Source organism: Eriocheir sinensis, chromosome 1 (assembly GCF_024679095.1).
Source record: "Eriocheir sinensis breed Jianghai 21 chromosome 1, ASM2467909v1, whole genome shotgun sequence".
NCBI lineage: Eukaryota > Metazoa > Arthropoda > Malacostraca > Decapoda > Varunidae > Eriocheir > Eriocheir sinensis.
The window spans coordinates 43,350,448-43,376,620 of NC_066509.1; the positions used below are offsets into that span (position 1 = coordinate 43,350,448).

The 26,173-nt window shown below is 42.4% G+C and overlaps 1 protein-coding gene across 3 annotated transcripts in view; it reads left to right on the forward strand.

The window, feature by feature from the left end:
- LOC126996894 (importin subunit alpha-4-like) overlaps nt 1–11,351 on the forward strand; it is a 51,607-nt gene extending 40,256 nt beyond the window's left edge. For all 3 annotated transcript variants that reach the window (XM_050857824.1, XM_050857816.1, XM_050857828.1), the window contains exons 6-7: nt 2,727–2,887; nt 11,255–11,351. In XM_050857824.1, the coding sequence (XP_050713781.1) occupies nt 2,727–2,887; nt 11,255–11,265 (172 nt within the window). In that variant the 3' untranslated portion in view covers nt 11,266–11,351. The remainder of the gene's footprint in view (nt 1–2,726; nt 2,888–11,254) is intronic.
- Nucleotides 11,352–26,173: the final 14,822 nt, after the last annotated feature.

Genomic DNA, 26,173 nt, shown 5'->3' on the forward strand with positions numbered 1-26,173 from the left:
TACTCATCACTAAAATTATCATTATTATAATTAACATATTTGCCAAGGTACGCAACACACATATAAAACATTCTACTTTACAGGGCTATGTTATTTTTATTTATATTTTTTGCCGTTTCATCATAAAGATACGGAAAGTTATTTAAAGTTATTTTGATATAGCTTAGTAGGGGTTTGCAGGGGTTGTCTCATTGGTTTGAAGTACTTGGTGTTCAGGACCACGGAGAGTTGTGGGATGGGACGCGAGTATTGTGTCCTTGAAGAGGTCATTGCGTAAATCCTAAACAATGTAAATCCAACAAGAGGTGTGTTTGTACCTTTATTGCCTACTGTATCACTCTGACTCCTCTCCCTCTCATGGTTCCTCCTCTGGCTGCCCTTCCCCTTGTGGTAGCACAGCAGCGAGGGTGTTGTTGTTGTTGAGTAGCGTGGCAGCGTGGGTACAGGTAACTCTCGATTTATGGGAGTTTGGTTTACGTGTTTTTGAAATAACGCGTGGTCCAAAATCCAAATAAATGTTTAATTTACACGTTTTTTTCACTTATACGCGATATTTTATGGAGTGTCCACCAGATGTCTCACGCAACTGGACTCACACGGCCACACAGCTGAGCTCAGTTCTTCCCGCGCGCCACTTGAACAACAATACAGTACCCCCACAACAACAACACCCTCGCTGCTGTGCTACCACGAGGGGAAGGACAGCCAGAGGAGGAACCATGAGAGGGAGAGGAGTCAGAGTGATACAGTAGGCAATAAAGGTACAAACCTACCTCTTGTTGGATTTACATTGTTAATGATTTACGCAATGACCTCTTCAAGGACACAATACTCGCGTAAATCGAGAGTTACTTGTACTGTATTGTTGTTCAAGTGGCGCGCGGGAAGAACTGAGCTCAGCTGTGTGGCCGCAGTGCCGTGTGAGTCCAGTTGCGTGAGACATCTGGTGGCCACTCCATAAAATGTCACGTATAAGTTAAAAAAAAAAACGTGTAATTTAAACATTTATTTGGATTTTGGACCACGCGTTATTTCAAAAACGCGTAAACCAAACTTACATAAATCGAGAGTTACCTGTACGGTGGACCCGAAAAAGGACTCGCCATAAAACACCTAATTTGTGCTAATTGTAGGTGGTGGTGGCATAGAGCAACCCACCATGCATGCCCCGGGTCATTGTGGTGGGTGAGTGATCTTGAGGTGGGCTTGACTGGGGGTCTGTTCCCTTCTCCTATAATTCCTTCCCCTTCTGTCTCCCTCTGGCATATGACCACAGATGTTGTGCCGACTAAACCAAACTTTCCAACTGTTCCCTTCTCCTATAATTCCTTCCCCTTCTGTCTCCCTCTGGCATATGACCACAGATGTTGCGCCGACTAAACGAAACTTTCCAACTGTTCCCTTCTCCTATAATTCCTTCCCCTTCTGTCTCCCTCTGGCATATGACCACAGATGTTGTTCCGACTAAACCAAACTTTCCAACTGTTCCCTTCTCCTATAATTCCTTCCCCTTCTGTCTCCCTCTGGCATATGACCACAGATGTTGCGCCGACTAAACCAAACTTTCCAACTTTGACAATGTTGTGATTCAGAGATGAATTTTGCTCTAGGGCTCTTATAGCTGTTTCCCAGTAAATTAAACTTGTAAAAACATCATATTTTACCAAGAAACGAATGGTCATTGTCTGTGAAATAGACTGCTTAGTGAAGCCATATTTCCCCTTAATTCTTTTCTTTCTTATGTACCTGTCAAATTTATCTATGAAGCCTTGTCTCTAACCACTTTGCAGCTTGTGATTGAGTTGCTTTGATTAATGTCCATTCATTCATTCATTTCGACCAGGGGATGGCCACGGTAGAAGAGCTTCCAACGTTCTCTATCCAGACACTCTCTCCTTGCCTGCTCAGAGTTTCTCAAGGATCTTTCCCCCCTCTCCCTAACGTACTCTTGCACCCTATCCCTCTGTTTCACTGGGGGTCGTCCTCTAGCATTCCCTCCCTCTATCTCACTCACATACACCCTTCTGATCATCTTACTCTCCTCCATTCGCTCCATGTGGCCAAACCACTTTAAAGTCTGTCGCCTCACTTCTTCCACCACTCCACACTTCTTCCCTTCCAAAACGCTCGTACACACTTTCATTACTCATTCCGTCCATTCTACTCACACCACAAGCACTCCTCAAATAACTCATTTCCACTGCCTGCACTCTAGACCTCTGACTTTCATTCCAGGCCCACGTTTCATATGTGAGGGTTGGTACTATTATTGTATTTCTCAAATCCCTCTTTACCTCCATGCTCACACTTCTGCCAGTCATGATTCGTCCCAAAGACCCTACCACCCTTCTTCCTTGCAATGCCCTTTCTCTTATCTCTCCCTCCGTACCACCATGCTTACACATAACTGATCCAAGGTACTTAAACTCATTATTATTTTTGCATTCTTTTTCACATTCAATTCCCACTCTATATGGGCATACAAAATCTACAACCTCACTTCTACTTCGCTCACAAACCAAAACTTTTGTTGACATTTACTTTCAGCTTTCTCCTGTTACAGACACTATCAAAAACACATTTCACTGCATCATATGTGAGGGTTGGTACTATTATTGTATTTCTCAAATCCCTCTTTACCTCCATGCTCACACTTCTGCCATTCATGATACGTCCCAACTTTCATTCCATTCCTTGATTAATGTTAAACTTTTTCCCCCCTACAGCCTGTCACTGCAGTTTGAAGCAGCTTGGGCCCTCACCAACATCGCGTCAGGCACCTCCCGGCAAACGCAAGCAGTGGTTCACGCGGGAGCAGTTCCGTTGTTCCTTAAACTCTTACACTCCTCCAGCCAAAACGTTTGTGAACAAGCTGTTTGGGCATTAGGTGAGCGTTCCTACAAATGACCCTCAGTATATTGGTTAGAGGAAGCCAGCTAATCCCATACATATCATAAGGCTTTCTGTAAATTGCTCTGCTCAACGGTTTTAAGTTAGATAAATTCAGATTCAACAAAGACATAGGCAAGAATCTTTTTGCCAACTGTCTCGGAGAATTGCTCTGCTCAAAGGTTTTAACCCGGTAGCAGCGGGGACCATGTTTCTTAATGGTCCCTCTAAGCGAGAAAAATGAGAAAAAATCATCACTCACACAAACCATTTCATAATATATATCGAAGCATTTGTGATCAGATTATGTATCATCTATTTTGCGGGGTTTAAATCATGGCACAAATTTGGCCTGTTGTTGCTACATGGTAAAGCCACAAATTTGGCCCGTCGCTGCTACACGGTAAAGCCACAAATTTGGCCCGTCGCTGCTACACGGTAAAGCCACAAATTTGGCCCGTCGCTGCTACACGGTAAAGCCACAAATTTGGCCCGTCGCAGCTACACGGTAAAGCCACAAATTTGGCCTGTCGCTGCTACACGGTAAAGCCACAAATTTGGCCCGTCGCAGCTACACGGTAAAGCCACAAATTTGGCCCCTCGCTGCTACACGGTAAAGCCACAAATTTGGCCCCTTGCTGCTACACGGTAAAGCCACAAATTTGGCCCGTCGCAGCTACACGGTAAAGCCACAAATTTGGCCCCTCGCTGCTACCAGGTTAAGTTAGATAAATTCGGATTCAACAAAGACGTAGGCAAGAATTGGTTAACCACTTGAGTCATGGATGAGTGGAACAGGCTTGGCAGTCATATTGTGGGTGCCAGAACCATAGAAACATTCAAGAAGAGGTTGGATAAATTCATGGATGGTGAGGTTAAGTGGGGTTAGGCTTATAGGAGCTGCCTTGTATGGGTCAACTAGCCTCTTGCAGACTCCTTACATTCTTGAACTAATGGTTTGGCTTTACAATTTCTCAGTAAACTTCTTCATATTTTTCAGTTAATTTACTAGCAACTTTTCTAAGGTATCAATGCATATCGGTATCACTTAATAATATTGGCTATTATAATTACTTTTGCTAGTGTGTATGTATCTACCTATTTATAGTCTACCGGGCCCGCGCTAAGCTCTTAATAGTCCCATCTCCATATCTAAATTTATCCCGCCTTTCCTTCATTTGGTGGACACTGTTCGCCTCCACCACCTCTTCCCGCAAGGTGTTCATGTGTTAACAGTTCTATGTGGAAAACTATACCTTTTAAGTCACTCAAACAGGTTCCTTCATTAAGTTCTTCCTATGTCCTCTCAGTGCCTGTGTTCCTGTCTATGAATCTTGAATGCCTAAAGTTAGCTCTCTAAATTGGAGAACCTCTTTGTTCAAGCTCTTCAAGTGATCTATGCGTCTATTGGGAAAGCTAAAATTGACTTGAGAATTTAAGGGAAGACATGAGTACTGAAGACCAAGGAGGCTTCGTGGTGCAGTGGTTAGCACACTCAGCTCACAACCGAGAGAGCCCGGGTTCGATTCCCAGGCGGAATGGAAAAATTTGGGTGGCTTCTCCGATACCCTACGCCCCTGTCCACCCAGCAGTGAATGGGTACCAGGTATTAATCGGGGGTTGTGTCCTGTCTCCTGGGGTCTGTTCCCTTCTCCTATAATTCCTTCCCCTTCTGTCTCTCTCCAGCATATGACCACAGATGTTGCACTGACTAAACAAAATTTTCCAACTTCTTCTTCTTCCTCTTTTGCTGTTTCTTCTTCAACTGTTCCCTTCTCCTATAATTCCTTCCCCTTCTGTCTCTCTCCGGCATATGACCACAGATGTTGCGCCGACTAAACAAAACTTTTTCCTATCAGCCAAACTAAAGCTAAATTATTATCTAAGCTTGTAAAGGAAAGCAAGCCAGAGGTATTATGCTCAGTGGAAACAAAATTGATCAAGGGCATGCAACTTTAACCCGGTAGCAGCGGGGATCACGTTTCTGAACCCTTTCCTTGCGCGGGACGGGACGCGACTATCCCCTCAGGCGCAGTCGGGCAGCCCAATGGGGGTCTCTTTTAACCTCTGTATCTCAAAAACTATTCATCACAGCTAAAAACCAAAAACACCATTGGAAAGAGGAGGTCCAGATCTATAGGAGTCGGTTATGTATGCCTCTCTTACGAACGTACATGCACGTTCAGGGAGTGTTGAATGTTAACACTTACGTCGGTGCGTGCGGGATGATCAGCCATATTGAGGGAACTGCGGACATCTCTCCTTCAGACTCTGGCAAGGGAGTATTGCCAACTGCAATATTTACAACTATTTGGTCAAAGAATCAGTCAGGTGATAGGTGAAGCTATGCAAAAATGTCGCTATATTGGGCAAGAACATCCACCAGTCACTCGTCCGTAGATTTGCCGCGCTGGGCTGATATGATTTCCCACCAAATTTAGTGAAGAACATACTCAATCCTGTGTTGTGAGAATTAGTGTTGGAACAATTTCATACGCGGGAGATTTGAGTGTGGGTGAAGCTTGCAGTGAGCATTTAGCACCACCAGCAAATACGTCTAACGCTCGCTGCCAGCGTTTAGCAGTGAAAGGGTTAATGGTCCCTCCAAGCAAGAAAAATGAGAAAAAATCACCCCTCACACAAACCATTTCATAATACATATCAAAGCATTTGTGATCAGATTATGTATCATCTATTTTTTGGGGTTTATATCATGGCATAAATTTGGCCCGTCGCTGCTACATGGTAAAGCCACAAATTTGTCCCATCGCTGCTACATGGTAAAGCCACAAATTTGTCCCGTCGCTGCTACACGGTAAAGCCACAAATTTGTCCCATCGCTGCTACATGGTAAAGCCACAAATTTGTCCCGTCGCTGCTACACGGTAAAGCCACAAATTTGTCCCATCGCTGCTACACGGTAAAGCCACAAATTTGTCCCGTCGCTGCTACACGGTAAAGCCACAAATTTGGCCCGTCACTGCTACACGGTAAAGCCATAAATTTGTCCCATCGCTGCGACACGGTAAAGCCACAAATTTGGCCCGTCGCTGCTACTGGGTTAAAATCACTCACCATATCCACAGAACACACAGAATATACTCCCCTTGGGTATGTTCTGCGTGTCATCCAGAGCGGTAGGTATAGCATTGCCAAGCTTCCGTAAGCATCAAACATTAAGCACGCGATAACTTGGTCATTCTTTTCACATAAATAACTGCTCTTTCGTCCACCTCTTCAGATTCTTCACAGGAGCAGCGAGTAGCAGGCTTTTTTGTATTGTGTGCATTTTTTTGTATAATAATAATAATAATGATTGATTTTCTCACGTTACTTGTGTGGGTACGAGAGTTTGAGGCATGAAAATGATAGATACGACATGTGGTTTATACAGGTAACTCTCAATTTACGCGAGTATTGTGTCCTTGAAGAGGTCGCGTCAATCAAAAACGATGTAAATCCAACAAGAGGTCGGTTTGTACCTTTATTGCCTACTGTATCACTCTGACTCCTCTCCCTCTCATGGTTCCTCCTCTGGCTGCCCTTCCCCTCGTGGTAGCACAGCAGCGAGGGTGTTGTTGTTGTTGAGCAGCGTGGGTACTGTATTGTTGTTCAAGTGGCGCGCGGGAAGAACTGAGCTTAGCTGTGTGGCCGCGGCGCCGTGTGAGTCCAGTTGCGTGGGACATCTGGTGGACACTCCATAAAATATCGCGTAGAAGTGAAAAAAACGAGTCAATTAAACATTTATTTGGATTTTGGACCACGCGTTATTTTAAAAATGCGTTAACCAAACTCGCATAAATCGAGAGTTACCTGTATAACTGACCAACTCGTAATTTCTTCACTGCCTGTTTTAAACTTTCCGTACTTAATTTCTATAGACAACACGAACTAAGTACTTAATAGTAATATGATTTTTTTTATCGGCGTCATCTATTTACAGTCATCCCTCAAATAGTAGTTTCCAATAGTCCAGTTTCGGTTTTCTACGGATTATCGTAGATCTTTTAGGATTTTTAAATTTCAAGCTTGTCGGGAAATTTAAAAATCCTAAAAAATCATCTTAGAAAATGAACATAAAGCCAAAACCAAACTCTTGGAACCTGTACCATTTGAGGGACAGCTGTATTCATCTACTTAATTTTTCATTTATTTTTGTGTGTATGTGTGTTTGTGTGTAATGGGAAGGCCAGTCCCATAAGTTGGCAATCCCGCTAAGTCTGTCAGGGCCGTGCTGTGCTGTGCTGACTCAAAGAGGTTTACCGTACTTGTTAGCCAGCTCTTGCTTAAGGAGATTGGTATGTAACTTCAGTGGCTCAAAAGAGGAAAGAGATTTAATATATATTTTCTTTGTAGGGTTTACGTTGAGTGTAAAAATCGAATTAGATTGAATTAAGTATAAGTTTTTCATAGAATACAGTCGGCCCTCAAATAGTACTGTTATGCCGGACGTGTTACTTGGGTTCCGTGTCGCCGTCAGGAGACTCCTTGGGAGGGAGGAATGTAAACACTTTGTACAGTTTCTGTAGTTTAATGTTCTTCCTTAGTAGTACACTTCACTCTGACTCTTCACTGAACACTAGCTTACTATGACTGGGACTGGGCTCCTCTCGCCCTCTTCTCCTATATATATCCAGAACAGTACAGTCTAGAATGTTACAGTATATTTTAGATCATACAAGAACATGTAGCTAAAGTATGTGCGAGTTGGCAACACTTCCCGCCTGGCGCCTGGCCGCGCCCCGCCGGGCGCGGACGGCTCGCCTTGTTCCCCGCCCCCCTGCTCGTTCCTCCCGGAGCCTTCTAGAGGCCTATGGTCGCCGGGGGAAGCTTCCAGCACAACAGTACGGTTTCCAATAGATCGGTTTCGTTTTTATGTGTATTTTCAAAACTGATTTTTAGGATTTTAAATTTCCCGACAAGCAGGAATAAAAATCCTTAAAAGCTCTTCTTTGACAATCCGTATAAAACCGAAACTAAACTATTTGAGGGATGACTATGTAGTTTCCCATACTCTTTCTCTTCTTATATAACTGTGTTTGAGATGGTCACCCTCACTCACTGCCTTCTCTGGTTCTTCTGGTTCTTAAGACAAGGACATGCAGATCTTGAAGGACAGAAGCATGCTGGATTGCTATTGTCTATCTTAGGGAAACAGTAAAGATTATAATGCAAAACTAAAATCTAAAAACCTACTCCAAGGCTCTATCTCTCATTTGATGTCTATACACTCTGGATTCATGGGGTAAATTGTACTTGAATGAGCTCTTTAGTGGCAAAGTATTATGTAGAGTTTTCAGAAAAGTTTTAGAAAAGTTTTATTTTTGCTGAGATATTTCAAATTCGCTTCTCCACAGGAAATATAATTGTCTATATACTCTGGATTCATGGGGTAAATTGTACTTGAATGAGCTCTTTAGTGGCAAAGTATTATGTCGAGTTTTCCGAAAAATTTTTAGAAAAGTTTTGTTTGTGTTGAGATAATTTGAATTCGCTTCTCCACAGGAAATATAATTGTCTATATACTCTGGATTCATGGGGTAAAATGTCCTTGAATGAGCTCTTTAGTGGCAAAGTTTTATGTAGAGTTTTCCGAAAAGTTTTATAAAAGTTTTGTTTTTGTTGAGATATTTTAAATTCGCTTCTCCACAGGAAATATAATTGTCTATATACTCTGGATTCATGGGGTAAATTGTACTTGAATGAGCTATTTAGTGGCAAAGTTTTATGTCGAGTTTTCCGAAAAGTTTTATAAAAGTTTTGTTTTTATTGAGATACTTTAAATTTGCTTCTCCACAGGAAATATAATTGTCTATATACTCTGGATTCATGGGGTAAAATGTACTTGAATGAGCTGTTGGTCTGTGAATGTGCCGGCAACTTAAGTTAACGTACACCTATTGAATACACACCAGCAGTGCGGTCGCTTCTGAAAATAAAAAAAACTATTTTATACCCCTTTGTCATCACGATATATTATTATACTCAACACCCTACCAACGTACTACTGGCTTACTCATGAGTACAGATACTATTGATAAGAGGCCAAAACTCACACTTAGATTCAGCTGTGCACTTGTGCCTCGACCGCCATTAAAGCTTTTTTCTGTTATTGATATTTAATATAATCTATACTACTAAACTTTTATCTGCATTAATAGGTTAAGTATATTATGTATAACACACCCCTAACTTACCCTACAGACAGTCAAGGAAATACACATTTTAACCCGTCCGCTGCAATTGGCACGGATTTGGCTTTCACTGGTAGCCTGGTGAACTTATACTCCCAGGTCTTTCTCTGCCTCTGTGGTGGATAGTGGAGTGTTTCCCATATGGTGGTATTGGTGTGCTGGATATCCCCTCCCAAGGTGCAGGACTGCATTTTTCTTCATTGAATTGTAGCAGCCACTTTTTGCTCCACTCCTGTAGCTTGGTGAGGTCTTCTTGTAGGAAATCCGTAGTCAAGGGGTTAAGAGAATCCATCGCCAGGACCTTCATGCTATTCAATTTACACATGTTTATGTCTGCTGGAGCCTTGGGTCCAGCTGCAACACCCACAAGTCCGGATCTGGACCGCGGGCCGCCAGTTGAGTTGGGAAGCCCTGGACTATATGCCGTATATGGTGTACTACAATGCCAGGCTTATTATACTATGCCCTAGTGAAGTTTTCTATAGTTTCTTATCCCGGAAGCAGCGACGGGCCAAATTTGTGCCGTGATATAAACCCCCAAAAATAGATGATACATAATCTGATCACAAATGCTTTGATATATTATATTATGGAATGGTTTGTGTGAGGGGTGATTTTTTTTCATTTTTCTCGCTTAGAGGGACCATTAAGAAACATGATCCCCGCAGCTACCGGGTTATATATAGTAATATCATATATAATATAACAAAAAATCCAGAAAATGAGTAATTATTTTGTCTCGGCCTTCTGTGCCTAAGGACAAAAAATTTAGTTACTAATTTTTTACATTCCCACGGGGCCTGTAGCACGTGCTAAATGTGCTACTAGGTTAACCCCTTGAATGTGGATTTCCTACAGTTAGACATCACCAAGCTACTGAAATGGAGCAAAAAGTGGCTGCTTACAATTCAATGAAGAAAAATGTAAAGTCCTGCACCATGGGAGGGGATATCCAGCACACCAATACCACATGGGAAACACTCCACTATCCACCACAGAGGCAGAGAAAGACCTGGGAGTGTATGTTACCAGGCTACCAGTGAAGGGATATCCAGCACACCAATACCACATGGGAAACACTCCACTATCCACCACAGAGGCAGAGAAAGACCTGGGACTATATGTTACCAGGCTACCAGTGAAGGGATATCCAGCACACCAATACCACATGGGAAACACTCCACTATCCACCACAGAGACAGAGAAAGACCTGGGACTATATGTTACCAGGCTACCAGTGAAGGGATATCCAGCACACCAATACCACATGGGAAACACTCCACTATCCACCACAGAGACAGAGAAAGACATGGGACTATATGTTACCAGGCTACCAGTGAAGGGATATCCAGCACACCAATACCACATGGGAAACACTCCACTTTCCACCACAGAGGCAGAGAAAGACCTGGGAGTGTATGTTACCAGGCTACCAGTGAAGGGATATCCAGCACACCAATACCACATGGGAAACACTCCACTTTCCACCACAGAGGCAGAGAAAGACCTGGGACTATATCTTACCAGGCTACCAGGGAAGGCCAAATCCATGCCAATCACAGCGGAAGGGTTAAATCGACACTGAGTCACTTGGGGCCATAATGAACTTAGCAATACCCTTATACTGACTCACTATGTTACATAATAAGAACCACTACCAGGGCTGCACATATGAATCTTACCAGGGCACACACTAAGAATTATTTGTCCTGGTATAGTGTGGCTAATTCTTCTGGCTCCGTGGTGTAGTGGTTAGCATGCCTACCTATGAATCTGCCAGCCTGAGTTGGGATCCCCTCCCTGGACAGTCATTTAATTGTGGATGTACCAAGTGTTAGACCTTAATGTATAGCTATCTCTCTCTCTCTCTCTCTCTCTCTCTCTCTCTCTCTCTCTCTCTCTCTCTCTCTCTCTCTCTCTCTCTCTCCTTCCTTCCTTCCTTCCTTCCCAGTGTTCCTTCGTCCACCCTCAGACTTTCCTTCCTTCCTTCCTTCCCAGCGTTCCTTCGTCCAGCCTCATACCTTCCTTCCTTCCTTCCTAGTGTTCCTTCGTCCAGCCTCATACCTTCCTTCCTTCCTTTCCAGTGTTCCTTCATCCAGCCTCATACCTTCCTTCCTTCCTTCCTTTTCATTGTCATTCTCCCTTGTGATGTTTTCCTTTCCTTCCTCCAGTGTGCCCCTGAGAGCTCCCTGCAGCACAGCGAGTCTCTTCTTGGACGGTTCAGAGGCACAGAAGATGTAGCCAGACTTGCCGGCCAAACCCGAGGGTGAGTCCACACCCTGAGACACTTATGTTAGCCTGTCTGTACAGGAAACTGTTAATTAAAAGATGAGACACTTTTTGTTAGTCTGTCTACTTAAAATTAGTCTTGTCTTGGTCTGTTTACTTGGTCTAGACACAAAGTAATGACATCAAGATAATTATGGAACAACAATGAGAATAAGTCACACATGCCCAAAAATACTCACTCATGTGAATATATATATATATATATATATATATATATATATATATATATATATATATATATATATATATATATATATATATATATATATATATATATATTCACATGAGTGAGTATTTTTTATTATAACAATGTTAATTATTATTATTATTTCTACAACTTATTATTATTATTATTATTATTATTATTATTATTATTATTATTATTATTATTATTATTATTATTATTATTATTATTATTATTATTATTATTATTATTATTATTATTATTATAATTATTATCATCGTCATTATCATCATTTACTTTTGTCAATTATTATATGTTATATATATATATATATATATATATATATATATATATATATATATATATATATATATATATATATATATATATATATATATATATATATATATTAGGCGGTAGGCGGTGGCCGAAGTGGTAGCGTACTGGACCCACATTCGCCGCGTGATGGACGACGCGGGCTCGAATCCTCACGCTACCACTCGGATTTTTCAGTCACCGCCGAGTGGCTTAAAACTACCCACATGCTGTCCTGAAGACCACCCATCAACCCGGACTCTAGAGGAAGCCGTCCAAGCGAATCAAGAACGAGTTCCGGGGGGCAGTATGAGCCAATGCATGATGGCGCCACTATAAACACTCGCCTGCGCCAGAACTGGCTGGGCCGACCACCAGGACCCACCTGGAAGAAGCCTTGGGCTGACCATCAGGCCCCCACCAGGAATTTGCCTACCGGCGCAACAGGCAACGACGTAAAAAAAAAATAAATATATATATATATATATATATATATATATATATATATATATATATATATATATATTGATATATATATATATATATATATCAATATATATATATATATATATATATATATATATATATATATATATATATAAATATATATTTTTTCACCATTGATTAAATCCGGCACCTAAGTTTCCAGTACTGCCCAAATAGCTCCCAGCTTTAAATGGGCTCCCTGCACTACAAAATTATTGTAAATACATAATTGTATAAAAAGGAATAATAAAATGTTTCAAATGTTTCAAATGTTTCCCCCTTTTTGAAAATCGGCGTCATATTAGCTACTTTCCATAGGCTGGGAACATAATCAGTATTTACCGACATCTTAAAGCTTTTGGTTAGTGGGTCACTGAGTACATCATTAAATTCCTCTAATACCCTCGGAAATATCCCGTCAGGACCTGGCGACTTATTCTTCTTAAGCTTATCTATTTCATCCTGAACTGCTTGCCTGGTAATGATTATATCCCTCAATTTATCGCCATCCCCGCCCTCGTACACCTGAACCCTTTCCGGAATAGTCGTTCGATCCTCTTGTGTGAATACTGAAAGGAAGTAGTCGTTCAACAATGTGCTCATATTTTCGTAGTTTTCTACAAGCTTGCCTGTGTTTGTTTTTAGCGGTCCACTTTTCTCCCTTGTTTTTGTTCTATACATCTGAAAGAAGCCCTTAGGATTACTTTTCGCCTCATTTGCTACTTTGATCTCATAGTTCCTTTTTGATATCCTGGTGTTTTTCTTCACTAATCTAGATAGTTCGACATACCGGCCCCTGAGATGTGTTTGACCATTCCATTCTTTTACCTTATTTTGTGTTTTAGTCCACGAGCCATCCACTTAGGGTCATTGTTTTCTTTTCTAAGTGTTCGCTGTGGTATATGCTGTCCTTGCCCCTCTACTATTACTCTAACTTAATTATTGTAAGACATTTCTACCTGGTTTTCCTGGCTCACCAACCCTCATGAATCCCTAAATTATCCCAGTTTACCCCTTCAAGATGTCTTCGAAGCCTCTCGTAATTTGCTCTTCTAAAATCTAGCAGTAACACTGGGTTTGGTTCGCAGGTTACCGCCCAGTCTACGCTAAAACGACTGTAGTTGTAGTAGTAGTAGTAGTAGTAGTAGTAGTAGTAGTAGTAGTAGTAGTAGTAGTAGTAGTAGTAGTAGTAGTAATAGCAATAGTAGTAGCAGTAGTAGTAGTAGTAGTAGTAGTAGTAGTAGTAGTAGTAGTAGTAGTAGTAGTAGTAGTAGTAGTAGTAGTAGTAGTAGCAGTAGTAGTAGTAGTAGTAGTAGTAGTAGTAGTAGTAATAGCAGCAGTAGTAGTAGTAGTAGTAGTAGTAGTAGTAGTAACAGTAGCAGTAGAAGTAGCAGTAATAGTAGTAGCAGCAGTAGTAGTAGTAGAAGTAGTAGTAGCAGTAATAGTAATAGTAATAGTAGTAGTAGTAGTAGAGGTAGAAGTAGTATTAGTATATGTATTAGTATTAGTATTAGTAGTAGTAGTAGAAATAGTAGTAGTAGTAGTCAATCAACTCAAGGAAAAACATCCTCCACCGAGTGACCTGAAGGGACTGAGACTGGCAGGATGTCACCAACCACCGAATCCAGTTATATACGAAAGGATAACAGGAGAGATGGTGTGGCAGAAGGCCCTCCAGACTCGTGGCAGCGCGGGGCCCTCAGGACTTGATGCACGGGGATGGCGAAGCTTGCTGAGCAGCGCCAACTTTGGCAATGCAGCTGGTGACTTGCGCAACACTATTGCAGCACTGGCAAGAAAACTCGCCTCCTCCAGCTGCCACTATGTGGACGCCCTGACGGCATGCCGCCTCATTCCCCTGGACAAGAGGCTGGGATGCAGGCCTATAGGAGTCGGAGAAGTCCTGCGGCGCATCGTAGGCAAATGCATCATGGCTGCCGTCAAAAAAGATGTGAGAATGGCAGCAGGGAACCTCCAAGTTTGTGCGGGGCAGCAGGCAGGAGGAGAAGCAGCAGTCCATGCCATGCGGGAGATATTCGACCACGTGGAGTGCGAAGCAGTGCTTCTTGTTGACGCCAAAAATGCCTTCAACACAATAAATAGAAAGACTATGACTCACAACATTAAAACCAAGTGCCCTAGCTTAGCTATGTATGTCGAAAATACCAATACATACCCGACAGACTTATACATAAATAGCCACAGTGGAAAAGTGAAAGTGTTAAAATCATCTGAGGGAACAACACAAGGTGACCCAATAGCCATGGCTATGTACGCCCTGGGCCTATCAGTCCTCCAAAATGAAATCGTGTTCGCAGAAACACGGGTGAAACAGGTGGCTTATGCGGATGACCTCTCAGGTGCTGATAAAATCTCAGACTTAAAAGGGTGGTGGGACACTGTGAACACCGCCGGCCCTGAGATAGGATACATCCCTAACGCCACCAAGTCTGTCCTTATTGTCAAACCTGAGCATTATGACCATGCCGCAGAAACTTTTAGAGGAAGTGGCGTCATTGTGACAAAAGACGGACAACGACACTTAGGTGCAGTGATTGGGACAGAGGTATATAAGAAGGAGTACGTGGGAGACAAAGTAGCTGAATAGGTGAAGGAAATAGAAGCTTTGTCTGCCATTGCCAAGACTGAGCCACACGCTGCCTATTCAGCGTACACCCACGGCATCCAACATCGGTGGACGTTCCTGATGCGCACCATCTCCGGCATCAGTCCACTCCTCCGACCAATGAAAAATGCCGTCAAGAATGTATTCTTGCCGGCGCTGGTGAAATATCATGCTTTGGGGGAGGAGGAGAGGGATATGCTAGCACTTCCCCCAAGACTGGGTGGGATGGGGATCACCAACCCTGAGAAGCTGTCAGATAAGGAGAACCAAAACTCCATCAGCCTTACCAGGTCACTCATCAACAGGATTATCGCTCAGGAGGCAGAGGGCGAGATAGACCAAACAGAAATAAGATATATTAAAAGAAAAATCTCAGAAGAAAGGCAACAGGCCCAAAAAGACAAGCTGGACCGTCTTACACACCACCTGTCCACAGAAATGGGTGAAAAATACACACATCACAGGAGGCAGGCGCATCTAACTGGCTAAAGTCATTAGCAATCAGAGCAAAGGGTTTCAGCCTCAACAAACATTAATTTGTCGTGTCCATTGCTCTGTGATATGGATGGCCGATTGAGGACTGCCTGATCTTTGTGCATGTGGATCACCAAATGATGTCACCCACACCATGACATGTAAAAAGGAGGCTTCGTCTGTATTCGACACGATGATGTGAGGATCTGACAGCCAGCATGCTTGGGGAGGTATGCCAAGACGTCACTACCGAGCCGGCACTGCTTCCCTGGACAGCGAACACCTTCGGTACAGGACAGCCAATACCTCACAGGAGGCACGGGTTGATGTAAGTGCCCGCGGATTCTGGGTGCGCGGACAGCAGGCGTTCGTGGACATCCGCATATTCGACCCGATGGCTGCCTGTCACCGTGAGCTGCCCTGCAAGCCGCCCACCACAGGAACGAGCAGGAGAAGACAAGGGCATACGGTGAAAGAATCCAACATGTGGATCAGGGCAGCTTCATCCCCCTCGTCTTCACCACATCCGGCGGGATGGGTCCCAGGGCCCAATGCTTCTACGCACGCCTCGCGGAACTAATCTCAGAAAAGAAGCATCAGCCAAGGAGCCACGTTGTCGCCTGGGTGAGGTGTCGCCTCTCGTTCTCCCTGCTCTGGTCGGCCATCCTATGTCTCAGGGGCACCAGACACTCTGGCCCAAAAGCCACCACCATCTCCAATATGGACTATGAAGCCACAGTGGTGGAGAGTGACATTAGGGTGGGTCGGGAGTGACTTGAGTAGGGAAGGAAAGGGGGATCTAGACGTACTAGATGATAGGTGCTTTAGTGTCAGGTAGTATTAGCGATATGGTTGGATACCACAGTCATTAGCGAACAGAGTTGGGGCTAATGACCTCCAAACTATGGAGCCCTCCATGATTATGTGTCGGGAAAATAAACATGGATGGAGGTATCATTTATATAGTAGTAGTAGTAGTAGTAGTAGTAGTAGTAGTAGTAGTAGTAGTAGCATAAATAGTAGTAGTAGTAGTAGTACTAGTAGTATAAATAGTAGTAGTAGTAGCACTAGTAGTAGTAGTAGTAGTAGTAGTAGTAGTAGTAGTAGTAGTAGTAGTAGTAGTAGTAGTAGATGTAGTAGTAGTAATAGTAGTAGTAGTAGAAGTAGTAGTAGTAGTAGTAGTAGTAGTATTAGTAGTAGTAGTAGTAGTAGTAGTAGTAGTAGTAGTAGTAGTAATAGTAGTAGTAGTAGTAGTAGTAGTAGTAGTAGTAGTAGTAGTAGTAGTAGTAATGTAGTAGTAGTAGTAGTAGTAGTAGTAGTAGTAGTAGTAGTAGTAGTAGTAGTAGTAGTAGTAGTAGTAGTAGTAGTAGTAGTAGTAGTAGTAGTAGTAGTTGTTTTGTGTTATAAGTTAGGTCCTATAGCCGATACCGCCTTGGAATGTATACCTTCGTACGCGTGAACGTGCAGTGAACGTAACGAAATATAGTGCAATCTGGTGCCATTGACGATGCAGGTGTTAATTACGAATTACTGCTTTTGAGAGAGGCCGTGTGCTTGCCGGCAGTGTGAAAACATCGGTGTAACGATAAATATTGGGTCAAGTGGCCCACGTCCCTCGGTGCTTGTGAGCGACGCTCGACTCTGTGGCGGACGGCCGGAAGGTGGAAAATTGGAAGGCAGAGCTGAGGGAAGAGGGAGGGAAGAGGGAGAGAGGGGAAAGGAGGAAAGAGTGGAGAAGAGGGGAGAGAGTGGTAGAGGAGGGAGGAGGGAGTGAGAGTAGAGAGGGGAGAGAGAGAGGAGAGAGAAGAGAGCAAGTTATAGTTTTCCATGTACATCATCAATATATTTTCTCAGTATGTCAAATAGATTAAATGTCAGTGATTTATAGGGAGTGGTGAGTTCTGGCAGGCGTGTCAGGATGGGCGGAGGTGGGTCAGTTTTCAAGACCGAGGGCAAACAGTAAACAGCCTCTAACCCCCCACCCCTAACGCTACGCACATCCCCTCACTTCCGGGTCCCTGCTAACCCCGCCCGCTGCCCAGTAACTTCCCACCCACGCATGAGGGCCATAAAACACAGAGTATCTGACTCGGCGAACTGCTGGTAATGATATCACTACTACTACTACTACTCAACTTTAATGTGTAGGGTCAGGTGCATTAGTAAAATTGTAAAGTGTTGGCGAGGAGCAATGGTAGTGGAAAAATAAACAATCATTATAATATTACCGTAAAGGTAGAGTAAGCATATGTAAGTATATGTCTGTGTGTAGGTATATGGGGAGACAAGAGTCAAAGTGGGGTCTACTACTATTGCTCTATTCATCACCACAAATAGCAACTAAGATACACTAGCATGCATAATGGCACCGAAATGGAGCCCCTCAATGTTGCATTTGTTCGTCTCGAAATCAAAACTGTGTTCAATGCTCGTGCGTAAGACGAGGCCAGCCCTGTGTGAACTGTAAGAGGTGGAGATTGTCGAAACCCAAACCCTCAACGGCAGGATGTGGAAAATGGGGAGCAACCACAAGTGGTGCTGGGTGGACAGGCCAATGAAGGCGCTGGAGATGATCAGGTGGAGGGGGGTGCAGGTGGCGAGAGACAAGGGCAAGGTGACCAGGGTGAGGACGCCTCGCGCGAGCTCCGCTTCTGGCAGAGGTGGACACTCGAGGAGACAGAGGAGTGGGTGCGAGACGCTTACAATCATGTGGTAACGTTTTCTTCCAATAACGTATTTGAGGCCCCGAGATGTAACGCCACCAAAACCTTGATAGAGGAAAACCTACCTCATTAGAGCTTACAACAACTAAAAGCAAATCGCAAACTACGATTTAAAGATTCTGGCCATACTACCGCACCTCATATGCCAACGGACTCACAAAAAGTCGAAACAATCTGAGGACGTGAAGGCGGTACAAAGAAGAATGGAGCTGTGGAGGAAAGGGGACGTCCGGAAGCTACTTGACGAGGCTAAAACACTGCAGGAGAGACTAGGCAGACGTAACAGTCGCAAGAAGGACAGTAACGACAGGGCTAGAAACTTTGCTGACAAGATGAGACAAGGCAAAGTGGCCATGGCAACTAGATCACTGTCAATAGAAGATGAGGCAGCGGGAGTCCTTCCCATGACGGAAGAGACACGCCAGATCCTCAAGGACAAGCATCCAGATGCTAGACCTGCACACCCAGAAATGAAGTTCCTTGGAGACTACACCCCACCGCATCGAGTTGTCTTCGACCATATCAGCGGTGACGTGATCTGGAAGCACGCCCTTCACACGCAGGGAGCGGCTGGACCATCAGGCTTGGATGCCAAGGGGTGGAAACACCTCCTCAGTAAGAACATCTTTGGGAATCCAGCTGTGGATCTTCGCGACGCAATAGCCGCCCTAGCAAGAAAATTGGCGTCAGAGAATTGCCAACACCTCGAGCCTTTGATGGCCTGCCGGCTCATCCCGCTGGATAAAAAACCAGGCTGTCGCCCCATCGGGATGGGGGAGGTGCTCAGGAGGATCATAGGCAAGGCTGTCATGGAGGTGGTGAAGGACGACGTGAGGAAGGCGGTGGGAAACCTTCAAGTGTGTGCGGGTCAGCAGGCTGGATGTGAAGCGGCCATTCACGCCGTCAGGAGAATGTTCGAAGACCCAGAATGCGAGGCGGTGCTGATGGTGGACGCTGCAAATGCGTTCAACAACATCAATAGGGAAACAGCACTGCACAACATCAAAATCAAGTGCCCTATATTCGCCCAATATATTGAAAATACATACAAGGAACCTGCCAGACTGTTCATCAGCAGTCATAATGACCAACGACTTGGAGACCCGGTGGCCATACAATCCTCAGAGGGCACCACCCAGGGGGACCCAGTGGCCATGGCAATGTTTGCCCTGGGAATGATGAAGCTGCAGGACATCATCCGCCATGAAAACACCAACGTCAAACAGGTGGCGTATGCGGATGACCTCACCGGGGTAGGAAAGTCTGCAGACCTCAGGAAATGGTGGGACCTCGTCAATGAACATGGCCCTAAAATAGGGTACCATCCCAACGCCACGAAGTCTGTGGTGATTGTAAAACCAGAGGCATACGATCGGGCCAAAACAGCATTCCAGGGCAGTAACGTGAAACTGTCAGTGACTGGAGAAAGACACCTCGGGGCAGCCATTGGAACAGCTGAATACAAAACCGAATATGTGAAAACGGCTGTAAAGCGCTGGGAGTCCGAACTGCAGAGACTGAGCGAGATCGCCAAAACAGAACCGCAGGCAGCCTACGCTGCATTTACGTACGGTGTCAAGCATAAATGGAACTACCTCATGAGGACAGTTCCTGATGTTGCTCCGTTACTAGAACCTCTGGAAGATGCTATCAGAAACACCTTCATGCCGGCGATAGCAAATGGGAGATGTCCCAGTGACCAGGAGAGAAGATTGCTGGAGTTGCCGCCAAGAATGGGTGGGCTCGGCATCACCAACCCGCAAAATCTGGCTGAGTCTGAATTCGGGAACTCAATCCGAATCACAGCCTCCTTGACCGGATATATTACCAATCAAAATGAAAGGGGAGAAGACAACCCTCAAGATATTAGGTCACTAAGGAATGAAATCTCCAAAAACAGAGAAGGAAAACAGAGACACTCTGAGTGACCTAATGAGAGAACTCCCAGAAGACACAAGGAGGAGGACAGATATTGCACAGGAAGTGGGCGCTTCAAACTGGCTAACCACACTACCTATCAGGGCAAAAGGCTTCAACAAACAAAAAGAATTTACTGATGCCCTTGCCCTCAGGTATGGCTGGCCAGTGGATGGGCTCCCAAACATGTGTAACTGTGGCTCACCCTTCAACCAAAATCATGCCATGACATGCAAGAGAGGAGGTTTCGTCTGCATGATACATGATGAAGTAAGAGACGTAACAGCTCAGATGCTGAAAGAAGTCTGCCACGACGTGACTGTGGAACCCATGCTGCTCCCTCTGCAAGGCGAACACCTCGCCAGACGCACCGCTAATGTTTCGAACGAAGCACGAGTGGATGTTAGCGCCAGAGGGTTTTGGACTCGTGGACAAAGGGCATATTTTGACATAAGGATCTTTGATCCCATGGCCCATTGCCACAGAGACCTGACCCTTGATGCAGCCCACAGAAGAAACGAACAAGAGAAGAACAGAGCATATGAAGAAAGAATACAGAATGTGGACCAGGGCTCCTTCACCCCGGTAGTATTCACGACGGCAGGAGGGATGGGACCAAGGGCGCAGAGCTTCTACGCAAGACTCGCCGAAACACTGGCGGATAAGAAACAACAGCCAAGAAGCAGTGTGGTCGCCTGGATGAGATGCAGGCTGTCCTTCTCCCTCCTGAGGTCAGCCTTGGTCTGCCTGAGAGGAACCAGGTCACCTGCACCCAAAACCACCCGCATTGCTGACCTGGACTTTGAGGCGACGGTGGTTGATAGTCGTATCAACCACAAGCTCTGTTAGCTTAAAAATAAAATGTTTAGTAAAGTTTGTAATATTAAATAAAGATGGTTGTCGGCCACAGTCATTGGCGGGGTGGGGCCAATGAATTGCTTTGTGAAAGGATATGAGAAAATATACCGCTCACAACGCAACTCTAATAGATGGAGGCCCGTTTATATAGTAGAAAAAAAAAGAAAAAAAAAGTAGTAGTAGTAGTAGATTACTACTACTATTACTACTGATAGTAGTAGTAGTAGTAATAGTAGTAGTAGCAGTAGTAATAGCAGTAGTAGTAGTAGCTGACGCCCAGGGTGTTTTCATTGCCCGTCTTGGGATCTGTTGAATAATGTAAACGTGACTTAATTTGTCCGTAGAGTTTTCCAAGCCTCTGCCCGTAACGAATTCTTTGTCTTGTAGCCGTTGGAAAGGTTCGGATCTGGTGAACATCTTGCCGAGAAACCTTCTGCTGATCAGTCTGCTCGTGATACATCAACAGCTTTCTCACTCTGCCCCCCTCGCAAAACATATTAAAGTGATCCCTGAAGATGGTTATTAGCTATTAATTAAAGCATTTATTTATCATTTGCGCGCTAGCTTGACGGAATAGTATGAATGATGAATCATGTGCCAATTCGAGCAAAGGAATAGGAAGGAAAGGACTTACACCCCTCCCCACATTTATATAACTCCTTTTCTTACAGAGCATTTATCAGCGAGGCAGTGAGTCGGTTGTGAAGATGAAGACTGACTTAATTCAACGGCCACTTGCAACATATCAACGCCTTCACATTAAAGAGAGAGAGAGATATTCAAGGAACTAAGATTATTTAGGACGAAAACTCATATCACTGAAACACACACACACACACACACACACACACACACACACACACACACACACACACACACACACACACACACACACACACACACACACACACACACACACACACACACACACACACACACTGAAATTTTATGCTTCTGTACTGATACAAACGAGAACAGGTGTGTGTAAACTGGATGATGACAAAAAAGAGGAAAGAAAAGAAAACCTGAATATGTTTTTGCTGTTTCATGGAGTAATTATAAAAATGTTTGAACAAACGAGACTAGATTGTTTGCTCTCATGACCTGACCCTAAAAAAGAAAAGCAATGAGTCGGAGAGTAAGAAAATTAAGAGTGGTGAAAAACAGGTTTCCGTAATATAACATAGAAATGCAAGTGGGTAAGGTATCTGCTTCTCGCCGACACGTGTTTCAATACACATTCTTCCTCCTGAAGGTTGAAATAAAAGGGACGTAAAAAAAAAGAGATCCAATCAGTAGCAATGTATATTCCTTGACTATTAAGCAAAAACAGAATATTGCACTGGAAATAAAGGAGTTGGAGTAATGACCATATATATCTTCTGCTTTAAAAATGTGAAAATATGTTTTGGTGCAAAATATTGAGAGAGTGGAATGAACTTAAAATGGATATATTCTTCCGGTAGATAGTGGAATGAGAACACCTTGCATGTTTATTCTTTTAAATATATAATATTAAAAATAAAATACGGGGAGGTAGGAAAGATATTATGATTTCATAAGTAAACTACTTAAGAAATTCAATATACAGAGTTAAATCAGAAGGGATGAAGCATGTGAACACTACGTATCACCATAATAAGTACACCAGAAAAAGAACGAGGATAGAATAAGGCGACGTGGTGCAGCCGTATAAATAACTGGACCAGGATTTTCTGTCTCGGAGTAAAAAAAAAAAAAATTCATCCGAAGAAGAAAATGTGTAATGAAATCAGAATAAGAATAGTTCCGCTGAAAAAAAGTACAACAGACAAAAATATATCGAGGTAGAAAAAGTGTAGTTTGGATTCTGTGATTAGATTCATCCGATAAAAAGAAGTAAAAAAGAGACAAAATTGAAATATAATTTTTTTTAACATAATACAATAAAAAAAAAACAATGAAAAAGGACAAAAGTGAAAAAAAAATGCAGAGGCCAATTAATAAAAGTAAGCAACTCTAACAAAAACTGCCGAAAAAATAGCTTGAATAGACAATTCAAAGAGACAAAAAAAATAATAATAATTGCAGCTCAAAATAAAATAAAAGACCTTTAATCCGTATTTTTTTATTACCCTTACTCGAGTGTTCTAAGAATTGGTGCATTATATTTCATCACACCAGCAAGGCCTCACCCCCGGCACCATGGGGTAGGGGGAGGGGGGGCAGGGAAGGGTCACAGTGCCGCACCTCGACTCTTTCTTAATACTTTTTTTTCGCGCCTTCCGAGGTTTGGATTTTTTTTTTACTCATTTTGGAATGTAGTTTTCTGCTTTTCCGCTTTTTTTATGATACTTGTTCATATTATCATTATTCCTCCTTTCATTCTTTTGTTCACTAAATTTTCCTTCTCTTCCTCCTTCTCTTCTTCCTCCCTCCTCCTCCCCTCTTTCTGTTTGTTGTAGGGAGGACGAAAAAAGAAAGAAAGAAGATGGAGGAAGGTGGAGGAGGGCGTAGGCTGAAAAAGACTTTAGTATTCTTTTTTCAATATTTTTTCACCTTCAGTAACCCCAAAGGAAGGGAAAGTCAATATTTGAGGGATGGAGAAGCATTCGCGACTCTCTGAAACTTTTAAGATTACTTTGAGAATCTGTTACTGTATTGCCATTGTCTTTTTTCCCTAGGGTGGTAGGTTGATTTTTTAAAAATAAACAGCTTTGATGATTTCGGTGTTAATAATAAGTGAGGTTAGTGGACAAGGGATGGTTACTTCTGTTTGAATAGTGGAAAGTGTTTGTTTTTTGTAGTTACCGATGGGTGACGTGAAGGTAATAGTGTTTGAAATGGTAACGGGAATATAGAGATGTTAATAATGATGGTGTTAGAACTTAAGAAATGGTATAAGTGGTATTATTATTATTATTATTTTTATTATTATTATTATTATTATTATTATTATTATTATTATTATTATTATTATTATTAGTAGTAGTAGTAGTAGTAGTAGTAGTAGTGATAGCAGAGATGAGCTAGTGCGGTACTAGTGCGATAGTGCGGTAGTACCGCATCACAAAAAAAAATACCGCACTGCCGCAAAATTTCTGAATATACAGCACTACCACGAACCGCACTAAGAAATCCTGCGATACTTTTTGCGGTACTTATAAAACTATCGAAGACATTTGCATCGCGACATGCTCACAGAAATGTTTTTATTTTATTTTATGAAAATGAAATTTATTAAGGAGCCAACGACCTCAAAAACCGACTTGAAAGGGTTAAAGATCGAATACATTAGCAAAAAACGACTCTGAAAAAACCTATTTTTGAGTTCCCAAACTTGAAACCCACTCATTTTTGAGAATTTCAAACCACTTATTTAGCAGATACTTTAGCTTTTCAAATTCTTTCCAATGTGATACATAACGTTTCCCTACTCCGAGTAGTTTTGTCGCTTGAGCTCGAAACGTAAACCTTTTTGAGAGCGATTTTGACGAACTCCAGACACTTTGCCGTATTTGTCTAGTGTGCCCTTGCTATTGCCTCTTGAAGGCTGTAGTTTGCCATGTAGCTCCTGTTGGCAATAACGTTTTTTCAACTCTAAGGATTTTGTGATAGCTCGATTCCAAGTTTGTCGTCGAGCCGTCACAAAATAGCCTGTTTATCTGCCATATTGTCGCGATTTGGACACGTTCTAATTTGTGCTTATAACTTTTTTATTTATTTAGTGCTTTCCATTTTTTTTCTTTTTGTGATTATCAATTTGTATTAATAGAGCTTTCATTTGCCATCAAGCACGCCTTCCTAGCTTCAGTAATGTTTGGTTGAGCTTGACCAGAAGTCGCGATAAGAATTCGCCGAATCTGAGTCATTTCACGCGCCGCGACGGAAAACCTTCCTGACGCCCCAAACATTAATATGCGTGGATAAAAAAATCATACATGAACACCTCAGTATGTTGACTATCTTGTATTAAAATCATTTAAAGATATCTATGTAAAAAGTTATTATTTTTATTTAATCATTTCACTATATAAATCAACCTATATTGAACATGTTATTTTTTTTCTTTAGTATTCAACCTATTTCCTCCATTTATGAATAATACATTTAATTTTCTTTCTTTTGATACTATATATATATATATATATATATATATATATATATATATATATATATATATATATATATATATATATATATATATATATATATATATATATATATATATATATATATATATATATATATATATATATATATATAAAAAGACATATAATAAGGCGCTTTATATAGGTTAATTTATATAGTGAAATGATTATATAAAACTAGTAACTTTTTACATATATATCTTAAAATTATTTCAATACAAGTTAGTCAGCATACTGAAGTGTTCATGTATGAATTTTTTTGAACATATTAATGTTTGTATCGTCAGGAAGGTTTTTCGTCAATAAAATGAAAGTTATAAGAAGATAACTAGGATGTGTCCAAATCGCGACAAAAGGCCGAAAAAACAGGCTGACGAAAACTTAGAATAGAGCTATCACAAAATCCTTCGAGCTGGTCAAACTACATTGCAAGAGGGGCTATATGCCAAACTACAGCCTTCTAGAGCAATGCACTAGACAAATACAACAAAGTTCATCAAAATCGCTCTCAAAAGGGTTTACGTTTCAAGCTCAAGCGACAAAAATATGGGAGTAGGAATATGCATCATATAGGAAAGCACATTGGTAGGGCTAAAGTATTTGTTAAATAAGTTCTTTGGAATTCTCAAAAATAAGTGGGTTTGAAGGTTGGGAACTCAAAATAGTTTTCAGTCGTTTTGAAATTTATTCGTTTTAACCCTTTGAGTCGTTTTTACCCCAGTTGCGTATTAGAAAATATAGCCCTTTCATTTTGCCGTCCATTGATACCAAAACATTTATCTAGCCCCAGAAAAGGGAGTTACGGCAATTCGCACCAAAGCGGTTGATTTTCCAAAATTCGCGGCTTAATGACAGGGCTCAGGCAAGTTTCCGGTCCACATTGTAGGGTTCACTGGTAGAGGATATGAGGCCAAGTGTGTGTGAAGGAAACCATGCCACCAAAGGTTTAGAAGAGGCAAGAGATATTCTGAGTGTGTGGGAAGGAAATGATGTGATGATCCTGAAGAAAGAACTGGGAAGACATGAAACGAGAAGAAACTGGAAGCAGGAAAAGTGAACGAAAAAAATGAGGAAAATTATAGACTAGA